Here is a 12,162-nt window from a genome sequence, read left to right as displayed (position 1 = left end):
GGGGCTATATTTGTTTACTGTGGAGTTCAGCCTGTGGTCAGGTCTATTTATTTGGTTTAACCTAAGCCAGCATAGCAGGCAAGTGCCCTTAAACAGCCAGGATCAAAGGTAGCAACTACTGTGTCTTCCTTCCATCATCCTCAGCAGTTGTATCCCAACAATAGGGTCAGGACAGATGGTTTATTCCTTTTACTGATATATTTGCAGAAAATGTACTTTCAAAGCTGTCCTAACTCCTATGTTCCTCCTGGTGCGGTGCCTCGGTAGCACAGTCCGTGATCTTTGCTTCTCTTGGGCATCATCAGTGATGGGTCCCCAAATGTCATCTGTGCCCCTTCCTTCTGAGAGCACAAACTGGGTCTCTCATAAGATCTCTAAAATCCAGCCTGTGCTTTTGGACTAGGCAGGTGATTGTAATCTGAAGAGTCATGATTTTGATCTGAAGAGTTATATCACACTTGATAAATGTTGGTATTTCAGTTAAATTGCACTTGTTGAGCAAGAAGGGGTAAATACAAGGGTGAATGTAACATGTATAGAAGAGAGATTTACTTTAACAACTTTCCAGCAGATAGACTGGCAAGCAATTTACAGAGCTAAATTAAACAGGAATTTGCTTTCAAAGCCATCTCATGATCATGCGGTCTCTGATAAGTCTGCGTTGTACATCCAACTCACAGGATAGCCCGGGGCTTGCTTCTAAAAGCAAATTTGAGGCATGACATCACGCAGGAAGTCATTGCGGAGGGTTTAGCGAGCCAAGCGCTATCCTCTGATCTCAGAAGAGAGCGGACGGGTGGTTTGCACATGCTGGGGGCGGGGGAACCCAGCTTCAGCAGAACATCGGGAAGCCAGCGTGCCTTGGAAGTGCCTTCACCGACCGTTGAGTAATGAAAGCCATGCCATTGCTAACCAAAACCGCTTGGGCAGTCTGTTTTCCTGCTGGTTTGTGTTCATTGATGAAACTGTTTTATGTACGGTGATGTCTAAGCGGCGTGCAGGAAAGCGGGTGTTGATCAGTCTGTCTTGAAATGGTTGTGTGGGCTTGGTGAGATGATTGACCTCCCAAGTACCAAAAAGGCTGTGTCGGTCACCATATGCATGTATCCATCCTAAAGCATCCTTAAGAAACAGACCTGTTGTTTTATCTCTCTTTTTTTTTTTTTTTTTCAAAACCACATGGGAATTTCTAGGGTATTCTATTCTCTAGTCAGAGTCCCTGTATCCACAGCCTGAGAGTGCATTGAGGTCAGTCAGGATTAATGATGGGTTGTAGGTCCTGAAAGTAGCCATTGAGGTTTAGTGGTACCCATCAACTGGTCATTTTTTTTTCCCTCCTGCAAATAGGAGGTTTTTAATGAACGGGACCTTAGCTGTAAAGAGAAAGAAGGTGGTCAGGAGAGATCACCTGAACATTAAAGCTTCTTTCTGGCCTTCCCTGAATTGAATGGGCTGCTTAGAAAAAGCAGGTCCTGGAGCACTCAGCCAGGAGTTTACTTTGCTGTGATTCATCCTTTCTTTTAACAGTGGTACATGTCAAAATGCTGATTTAATGGGGCTAGGAAGGAATTTGCAAAGCGCTGCGGCAAGGCAGCAAGGCGACTTGCACTCCAGTGTCACGTTGCTCCAGGGATCTGGCTCCAGGCTTTGAGCTGGCTGAATGAACAGCTTTACATGCTTTATTTTTTAATTTCCATTCAGCACTTGATATTTGTCCTTCCTCCAAACCAAGACTTTAAGGCAAAGGGCTGCCTTGTTGTTAGACCTCAGACGTGACTGGTGCCGGAGGCCCCTTTTAAACCTCCATGTCCTTCAGCATCCTCATGACCAGAAGACTGGTGCTGCATTGAGTCTCCTCCTATTCCTTTTCCTCCTGTCTGAGATAACTCAGGGAAGGAGTACAGGGAGGGATGGTGTTTGCAGACCCCACATCCTTCTTTAGATCACTTTATTTCATATAATGCTTTCTGCAAGGTTAATAGAGAATTTAAAATTTAAAAACAAAACAAAACAAAAACCAAACCACCAAAACCCCACCACCAAACCAAAAGTATTGCAGTTGGGTGCAGCCCAGGAGAGGCTTTGCGTAGACAGACACCATAGGAAGGCTCCTCAGCTCTGGAAATTATTTGCCCTGATGTGAAATTTTGTGGAGTACCTGCTTCCCTTCCTCCAAGGGAGGATTTTGGTTCCTCTCACCATTCCCTTCAGTCCTTCTGCAGCCAAGTGAACGTTTCTGGAGAACCAAATTGGGTGAGTGATTTGTGATCAGGTCCCAGCAAGTGATTCTGGGCCAGCCCATCAGTCCAGCTGGGGCTGGCATCCTTTGTGACAAATAGTTTATTGCAAATAATACTTGCTTTTTCTTTTTCTAATAAACCAGTTGCATGAATTAGAGAAGACAGAGTCTGTACCAGCATCATCTGAAGTAGTGACTCTATTAACGATGGCAAGGCTGACGGAGAGGTCATAGTCTCATATCCTTCAGACCACTGGGGTATCCACAGACCTAAGCCTTGTCTGGAAGAGCTGGAAGCTGTTATTCTCCTGCTGATAGTTTGATCCTTTTACCGATATTTGATTTTTAAAAGGTGCTTAAGCAATCAATCGCTTCGTGTGCTGTCTGGCATCATAAACTCATCCCATGGGAGTGAATGAATGGTGAAAAGAATAAAGTGGTGACTCTCGTTTTCTACCAACGGATTATTTTATAATCTTATTTTTTTATGTTGTCATAGAACCAGGTTTTATTTCTGTCTTCCTAACGCTGCGTGGTGTTTGGTGTTGCAGCGATGCCTACGCGGTTGGCTGGAACGGACGGATGGGGATGCGGCACAGCAGGCTCACCAGCCCTGGCACCTTCCTAGACAAAGATGGGATATTCGTCAATGCGACCAACAGCAAACTGCTGGAGAGGGCCCACGGCATCCTCATGTCAGTGCAAAAGGAGGGGATTTTGGCTTTATTCCTGGAGCATAATGGGCAGCATGGGTAGTTAGAAGAATGTAAATATCCAGAATATAAAAATTTCAGGGTTTCAAATAGACTTGGAGACGTTTCATGGTTGGGTCAAAGCGACCCCAGTATGTTTTACGCCTCTGATTTGCTTAACTCTTATCATTCATTTGTAATGACAGACATGAGGAAGAGAGAGAAGGAATGAATCTGCTGGTCAAACCAGTCTCAAGATATGACAGCGATGTAATGCAGTCACATTTTTTAACATGATATCAAAGTTTCCATTACAAATTAGGTGGGGAAATGATGTTGATGATTCACACTGCAACCTCATTAGAAGGTTCAGAGAACATCACCAGGGTGACTGGAGCTAACAAGGGGTACGAGGAAGCAGGATGGTGGTCAGTTGTTTCACGACACCACTGCCTTGCTCTACCCAAGTTACCATCATCCCCATCATTTCCAATATAATGATTCCCCTTAATTGGATACCTTTCTCTCAAACTTGTGCCACTAAATTTGTAGAACTAGTGTGCAGCATGCAGAAGCCACCCAGTTTCAGTGCAGGTTATAGGAAGCAGATGCTAAAGGGGATTTGGAAGGGCTTGTTTCATAAACTACTCCATTCTGCAATTCCACACCTAGATTAACCTGAGCCATTTATTATCTCCCCAGGCGAAATAAGAACTTCAAAGCCAAACCAAATCTCCCAAAGGTGAGCAAGAAGCAGCATTTTTACCTTGCTGGTCCGTGGATGTGAGGAAGACCACTTGTGTCTACATCAAGACCTTGGTCAACTCAGCTCTGTTCAGGGCTTTTTCATTTATATAAAACCGAAGGATTTCAGCCCTGATTTGTGCTGGGACAGTGCTGTGTGAGCACTTGCATCCTCCTTTCTTGGGCCTGCTCTGGCTCCTTTTTTCCTCCTCCTGGGAAGGAGTACCTATGTGCTGGTGAAATTTGATAATTAAATCTGTAAACTAAAATGAGTGGGTAGGTGAGTTATGCAAGAGGGCTGGTGCCTGATGAGACAACAGGCTTATATATTCAGTTTTCTTCCATCTTGTCTGTATTCAATATATTTTAAGAGATGCCAAGAGATCTGTTGTATCTAGAAGAATAATGCTTGATGTGGTCCTTGCTGGTGCTGTGTCAGTGATTGGGAAGGAGGACCAGGAGGAGCAAAATCTGGTTTTACTCCTCTCTGCATGTACATTACACCTGAAGAGGCCCAGATACAGTTAATCAGTGAACTGCTCATTAACAGTGAATTGTCTGTCTGCAACCCTTAGTGGGTAGGAGAGCCACATTTCCCGTGGTCAAAGATACCTTTGACAAGTCTTCAGAGGAGCTCTGAGGAATGTGGTCTGGGGATCTGGCTCTGGCCAATAGAGAAGAACTACATTTCAAGCCATGCCTTGGTGTTTCCCGTTGAGATTAAGTAGGGTGGCCACCTAAGGAAGCCCTGCAGAGGGTATAAAGAGAGATGTAGCAGATAGCATGATGATAAGATCTAGTTATTCTTGTATTTATCAAGAATAAAGGGAGTCTCTCTTTCCACAGCACATGCTGGACGTGAAGTCCCTCAAGCACCTAACCAACCTGACACTGCACGACCGCATCACCAAATCTCTCCTCCATCTCCATAAGAAGAAAAAACCACCCAGCATCAGTGCCCAGTTCCAGGTAATCCTTTGCCTTTGATACAAAGAGGTGAATTAAAAGCAAACACCCACTCTGGGTCCCCAGGGTGCCTAGGAGGACACTTACAGGCACAGTCCTGTCCCATCCTCACCACTATTTAGCACATGAATTTAGCTGAGGACGTGGCCTGGGTAAGCTGGGAGACACCTTACAGGTATCTAAATGGTGTAAATGGAGAGAAACAAGAGCGATGGTGGATACTTGGCGGGGGGGGGGGGGATGCAGTGGAGCAAGATGGGATGTGAGGGTGAGCTGCCGAGCAGAGATGTTGGTGCATCTTGGTCCTCTTGTACCTCACTTTCCAAGCCATCGCACCATGGCACTTTCTCCGCTGAATCCAGAAACCGCAAAATCCCCAAATGACATTTTTACAGTCTTTTTACTTGCATTCAGCATCTGAATTTCAATCTGTTTTCAAGCCAGCCAGAATGTGAATTTTAATAGGGGCGGAAAGGTCAAATCATTGCTGCATTATCCCCAGGCAGGCAGAGGAATTCAGAGGAGGGATCAATACAGCATTTGTTGTGTTGTCGGCACTGTGTGCCAGCCAGCCATCCCTAGGAAGAGCTGCAGTGAAAATAATCCTCCAATATGTGCATCAGGGCTTGGAAACTGCTACCAGACACGTGCACAAGCAGGTGGTAATATTAGAAAGCAGCTTTTCAGTTAAAAATTGGTTTCTAAGCAAGTCTGGCTTGGTTTTGACTTGTAATTTTGTTTGATTTTTTTTTTTTTTTTTTGAGATGTGGGTCATTTTTAGTAAGTTTCCATGTGTAGATCTGGGTAAGATTAAGTAATTAAATATATACATGCACACACACATATATAAATCTATGTATATATAATTTGCAGAATGCACGTCTGTGTATCCATATATATTAAGCTTAGTCTAGTCTCGTATGCTGATTAAAATGCACTTCTGCAGAGGTTTAATTCATACGATACCACAGGGGGGTTGAAACAGGGATGTCTTGGAGTGAAATGCCTCCCCGAAACCTATTCATCCTTCAAACGAAACTCTGAAAAGCCTCAGGGTGCGTGATTGAGATTTTTATATATCTTTTTACAGTGCATACAAATAAAAGACCACTAAAAGTCATGAAGGTTTCTTCCCTGCCCCTCTGCAGCAAAGCAGATCATTCCAATACCCGTTTCCTTATGCTTTCTGATGTTCCCTAGTGATGATCTGACAATGTAGGAGCTGAGCCTACAACACAACCTTTTTTTATTTAAATAAATACAAACATATTTAAGTCAGAGGCAGCTCTGGTATGACTGTCTGCTTCTCCTCTTAGACAAATGCTGGGCACTCCAGCCCTAATTCCATTTAACACTTGTAAGAGAGAAGCATTTTCTCGAGAGAGCAGCCTGGTGCAAGCCAGTGAGATCACTTTTTTATCAGGAGCAGGCTAATAAAATTGCAGCCCATGGAACTGGGTCACAGGCAGGAAATACAAATGTTTCCTATCACGGGGTTTGGGGGGGGGGGGTTGTTGCTGATAAATGCTGCCTTGTGGCTAATGCCTGAACACTGGGCTTGCAGCTGCTCTGTCTCCTATTGATTTTAACCATGCCTATACTTATGGTAATGTATAGGCAAAATAGCTGTATTAGAGGATGCTGTAAGCAGCGATGCCTTTCACATTTGAAAACTAAACTGCTGGTACCTAAACTGCAGCACAGCAATTTATAGCCTCCCCTTTTATCCTGCATGCAGGTGGTACCCTAGAGAAAAGGATGCTGCCCTGGCTACCATGGGGCGGTGCTGAAATGATTCCTTGCACCTTGAAAGACCGAGTAGAGGTGGGGAAAGAGAGGGTGGCTGGGAAGTTTTGCAGGCAGAGGGACAAAGGAGCAAGGCACGGGGTTAATCCGGGGGCCTCGTGTGTCCCTTACGGATTCCTGATGCCCAAAGCTCACGCCAGATGGCAGAGGGTGCCCGGACCGTCTGCTGTGCCATGGGCTGGATGTCGCTGGCCGCTGATGAAATGGAAATATCCCCTCCTGCGGGGCTGGCAGTCCCAGTACGACCCAATTTCCACAAATTCTAGTGCCAGGAGTGCTTTGCTTGCTGGGCTTTCGGCAGGGCTCTTTGGCAAAGAGGTCACATCCCATGTGACCATGTCCCCCCCCTTCCCTCCCACCAGCCTGGTGCAGGGCACAGTGGGATGCTGTGGCATCATTGATGATTGATATCTCCTTTTTGTAAAAAAAGAGTGATTTCAGTCTACTTTTAAGAAAACCAGGAGCATGCCAGTGGAGGTCTGCCACGTCATGGAGTTCCTGCTGCTTCCTGGGATGGGAACGACGGTGACATCTGCATGCAGTTAACACACACACAACGCAGCTGCATCACACGTGCATGGGATCTATCCCTTACTCTTCCCCAGATCCTGGATGTAGATAAATTTTTCTAAACATGAAAGGCTTCCCAAAAAGATGTCTTTTAAAATGATCAGAAGGAGAAGAAAAGGCTTCCTGCAAGCAGATCTGTAGGCAAAATGCTTCTTTCTATCACGCTGTTTTATTAACACATATATTCAAAAATTTATAACTCTGTTTATAGTAAATATGCAACAGAATATCTTTTACACAACTGAGTTTTAAATGCTATTAAAATCAGGATTAATCAACCCTGGAGCACGTTACTAATACCATGTCAGTAATGTGCTCAGCAATTAGAGATATTCAAAGCATTTATAGGGCACAGCAAAAAAAAAAATGCAGTCGAGGAGCCCAGCCAGCTGCAGACTGACTCAGCACGCTCTGATTTTCAGTATGTTTTTGTTCAAAGAGCTTGTACTTCGTCGCAAAAGAGTCAAAGATTTGTGAGGTGGAGGAAAAACTCAGCATGATGTCCTGATGGAGCAGTTGAGTGTAGCAGCGATGCCAATATAAATTCATTTTTAGGGGCTAAACTTTTAATAATGATGTGGAAATAAGGGGAAATATAAAATGGGAACCTGGAAAACCCTCAGTTCTCAGTGATCACAACTGTGTATTTCAGCAGAGGAATATGGCCAGGAATATGCCAGTATTGAAGCCATTCTCCTCTAAAAACAACCCATTCAGGGTTCACAGGCTTCAAAAATCGTTGCAAATTCCAGATCTTCCCTTTGCAAAACTGTCATTAAGAAAATTCATTTTTAGGCCAGCAATAAAGTTTTGACAATTAAAAATCAGGAATCAATGCTGCGTGGAGTCACTTTTGATAAAGGAAAATTTTATTTGTATTTAAAGAGGGTTAGTGATCGTTTGGTGCAAGGTGTAAATCCTTGTTTTGGAGCTCCCACTCACATCTAGAAGAGGCTTGTTGGTGCAGAGCAGGATGTGACTTTGAGCTCCAATAGCTGATGGGAAAAGGTCAAACTGGGGATCTCAAAATACAACCCAAAATTATATTTATCTCTAGCTAATTTGTTGGATGCAAAGATAAAACCAGCCAGGTTGCTTGGGCTGAAACATTCATTTTGGGGAACAATTTCCCATCTGCTTGGTTTACTGATCATTTATTCCAATTTTTTTGTTTTCTGATTTAAGAGCTTGTATTTTCATTATTCATCGAGGTCTTTTCTCCATTTTCCAACTAAAGATGTCTTCTCTGTTGCAGGCATCGCTCAACAAGCTGATGGAGACCCTTGGCCAAGCAGAACCTTATTTTGTCAAGTGCATTCGATCCAATGCTGAAAAGGTAGATCCCATCCCGTGAAAGTGGTGCTGCTAAAAATCATCTTGGAGATATTTTATAAATTTATACAGGGGGTTAAAAATAAAAGAAAGCCCCAAATTGAGTTGGATTTAGAAGATAGTTGTGTATGAACAGTGGGAAGCATGGATGTTATCACTTGGCTGTTGCTGTTGATAAACTGCACCGGCTCTTCTTGTAATTCTAGGAACACGTATATGAAGAATATATGGTTTTAATTTATATGAAAAATGTGTTGGTTTTAATAAATGAATTTGACTCCTTTGAAGCTCCTGCCACCCGTAATAGAGATTTACAGAGATGTGGATTCACTTGGGCTTCTGAGTCCTTCTTGTTCACTGAGCCCTAAAGCTTCTTTAAAATAAAGTTTTTATAGGTAAAAGCAGATACTTTTGGAATAGGTTATATTATTCACGCTGACTCGCTGATGCATCATATTTCTTGAATTTGACTTTAACCATCTGTCTCCTGGGCTAAGGACCCTCGGTTTAAAATGAAGGTTGCAGTAGTGATGTTTTCTTGTGGGTTAATCCTTTGGAGTTTTATCCAGACATTTAAAGATGAGCTTTATGCCTAGGAGGTTATTTAGCTGCTCACAATCTTTACCCATTAGCTGTGCCTTTAGCATGTCTTATTCAGTTTGGGGGCTTCAAAAAACCTTCTTTATAGCTTTATACATCTAGTTAGCTGTTTGAAAGTCTCCATCTGATGGCTGCTTGGAAGCAAGCAGGATTCAGCCCTGGTGGGATTAACATGATTCCTGGGGACCTGCGTTCTCTCCCGCCCCTAGCACTGTTGCCAACATGCGTGTCATGCAGATGTGCTACATCTACTGAATCAGTTTACCCATCCGCGCGCTTAAAAGCTTCAGTTAAAGGAAATATTTGCTCATCGTTGGCCTGTTGTTCCCCTTCCAGTTGCCCCTGCGGTTCAACGACAGCCTGGTGCTCAGGCAGCTGCGATACACGGGGATGCTGGAGACCGTTCGCATTCGCCAGTCGGGATACAGCTGCAAATACTCCTTCCAGGTTGAGTAAAACATCTTCCATCTTTTGCCACTTGAGCATCATTATCAGAGTTGTCTGAATGTTGCTAGCTCGTTTTTTTAACAAGGTAATGAATTAAATTCATAGCTCATGCAAGGCAGTGGATGTAAGGAGCTGGTGTCTGGCATGAAGTGGTCCTCTGCTGTGCTGCTGATTTCTAGCAAGCTGGTCTAGACCTAGGTGAAGGCTACAAGCCCCTCTGCAGATAACATCATGGGTTTTGAACAAAAGAAGTATATTTTTTGTAACATGGACTCGCTTTTGGGAAAAAAAAAAAAAATCCAATTTGCACATGCTCTTCTGCGTGTTTTGGAATCACCTGGGAATGGTGTTCGCCCCGTCGTGTCAGTGTCAGTGCTGGCTGCATCCCATCGGGAGGGTGACTGCCACCCTCTGAACCACTCAGGAGTTATCCAGCTTTTCCTGTTTTCTTCTTTTTCGTGTGTTTGTCAGATTTTGCACACATGTCAGTCCTTTCATGCTTTGCTGATGCTGATTTGTTTCCTACTGTCAGCTGCTTTGGACCAGATGTCGTGTCCAGCAGCAGCTGTATAGAAAAGGAAAACTGCTCCTTTTTTTTTTTTTTTTTTTTTTTTTTTTTTTTTTTTTTTTTTTGCCATGAGCGTGGATCCCAGCCTTACCTTGGAGGATCTCTCCTCTCACACCTCCTCCGCTCTTTGAGTCCTCACATCAGTAACCAATGGAGCATCTCAGAGATGCTTTGCAGATGCTGGTAAGCTCCTTCCACAGTGGTCCTTGCTGAGGATTTAGAGCATTTTTAGCTCAAGATGACCTCATGGGTTCTGCAGAACCTCTTCTCCCACGCTGAAAGACATCTGAACGTTGCTGGGTCCCTGCTTTGATGTGTTTCCCATCAAACCACAAATGGTGGACACAACTTGGTGTTCCTCAGTCCATAAAATGTTATCTGTCCTCCTGCTCACTCAACAGATCCCGTTTCATGTGGCCAGTGGAGCAAATCTATTATTTATGGAAGGAAGGGGCACAGTGGGACCCATCTAACCAGATCTTGGTGTTTCTTTTTTTCCTTCTCAGGATTTTGTGAACCATTTCCATGTGCTTCTGCCACAAGGAATCAGCCCGTCTAAGCACAATATCCATGATTTCTTCCATAAAATAAAACTCGATCCAGACAATTACCAAGTGGGAAGAACAATGGTAAACGTTTATCCTCAGCTCTGACTTATGTTTAAGATACAGATATAACATTTGCCTGCATTTCTGTAATGGTAAATTAACATCTTTATGTATGTTTTTAATTAATGAAACTGATTTTCTTCTGTTTGCCAGAAGCCAATGGCTTAAATGAAGCTTTGAATATTATTAACACAAAATAGCAAGGAACATCGTTGTTTTGTGTTAACCAAGTCACAGGTCTGACTGTAATGAGGCAACCGTGAAAATACTGTGTCTGTGTGTAGACACAGCTTGATATGATAGCTACCATTTTGCTTCCCCTGAAGGTAACACAGAAGCTCTGTAATTCAGAGCTTGGACAGCCACAGGCTGTAAATGAGACTGCAGGAACCTGTTAGAGGTGGCCTAACTAAAATCAGCTGCTGAACTTTCTTCTGGGCATCCAGGATGCAGAAACCAGGAAGATGAAATCATTTGTCTCGTGGTCTTGGAAAGTTTCCGTGCTAGCGTTTTTGGGGTTTTTTTGGCCAGGTTTTCGTGAAGGAGCGGGAGCGGCAGCTTCTGCAGGACCTGCTCCATCAGGAGGTGCTGCGCCGGATCACGCTGCTGCAGCGCTGGTTCCGCAGCATGCTCTGCAGGAGGCAGTTCCTGAGCTTAAGGCAAGCTGCAGTGATCATACAGGTAGGTGATGGTGCCTGATTTCATCGCAAATTACAGTCCATGAATCCTACAGATACAGCTGATGGGTAAAATCAGGTCCCCTCTCCAAGGAAGGAGCTTACAATCAGGATTTGACTCCTAGTGCCATAATAACTTGGGAAAGGGGAAGACAGAGCTGGAAAGGTTGCATGAAGGCAGGTGCTCTCCCATCCCCACACAACACCCTTTACAAGGAACCACGTGCTGTTTTTACAGAGATTTTGGCGTAGTTACCGGAGCCGAAAGCAAGGCAAACCATCCCCGGACCCTCTTGTCCTCGGCAAAGCCGCCGTCGTTCTCCAGACGCACTGGCGTGGCTTCATGGAGAGGCGGAGGTTCCTGCAGATGCAGTTTGCAGCCCATCTCATCCAGAGCTGCTGGCGGGAGTACGCCAAGCGGCGGCACAGCGCGGCCACCAGCATCCAAGCAGCCTGGCGAGGACACCGTGCAAAGCGGTCATACGCAGCCAGACGAAGCAAAGTCATCTGCTTGCAAGCGGCATGCAGAGGATACTTAGCACGACAAAGGTAATCCCATTTGCCTCGGTTAAAAAAAAGAAAATGTTTTCTGATCGTGCTCACTGGGGAGGGAGGTGGTTGATGTGCTTTTGAGCACTGCTCGGACTGCGGTGACTTACAGAGGGTGGTGTCCCTTCGTAGGATCCATGACCCTGTCCCGACCTGCCCTGATCCTTCGTTTGTCCATGCTTTCTAACAGAGGAGTTTATTTAGCTGCGTGTTCTACTCTTAGAATAAGCTGAGCCTATTTCAGGTTGGAGCACGTAGGCAGTGGAAAGCTGAAGCCATAAATACTTGCAAGGGTTTTTTTTCCCCTTGGCAGCAACCAGTTTAAGTAGCCTATTTTTAACTCAGATTGCCTCACCGATCTGGT

The 12,162-nt window shown here is 44.4% G+C and overlaps 1 protein-coding gene across 9 annotated transcripts in view; it reads left to right on the top strand.

Moving 5' to 3' along the window:
• Positions 1 to 12,162, top strand: part of MYO9A (myosin IXA) — a 189,299-nt gene that overhangs the window by 151,104 nt on the left and 26,033 nt on the right. For all 9 annotated transcript variants that reach the window (XM_074837279.1, XM_074837280.1, XM_074837282.1 and 6 more), the window contains 8 exons: positions 2,791 to 2,934; positions 3,634 to 3,673; positions 4,522 to 4,644; positions 8,273 to 8,353; positions 9,286 to 9,396; positions 10,471 to 10,593; positions 11,104 to 11,253; positions 11,488 to 11,798. In XM_074837279.1, coding sequence (XP_074693380.1) covers positions 2,791 to 2,934; positions 3,634 to 3,673; positions 4,522 to 4,644; positions 8,273 to 8,353; positions 9,286 to 9,396; positions 10,471 to 10,593; positions 11,104 to 11,253; positions 11,488 to 11,798 — 1,083 coding nt within the window. The remainder of the gene's footprint in view (positions 1 to 2,790; positions 2,935 to 3,633; positions 3,674 to 4,521; positions 4,645 to 8,272; positions 8,354 to 9,285; positions 9,397 to 10,470; positions 10,594 to 11,103; positions 11,254 to 11,487; positions 11,799 to 12,162) is intronic.

The sequence above is a fragment of the Strix aluco genome, chromosome 12 (genome assembly GCF_031877795.1).
Source record: "Strix aluco isolate bStrAlu1 chromosome 12, bStrAlu1.hap1, whole genome shotgun sequence".
Lineage (NCBI taxonomy): Eukaryota > Metazoa > Chordata > Aves > Strigiformes > Strigidae > Strix > Strix aluco.
This window is presented reverse-complemented; position numbering and strand designations above follow the sequence as displayed.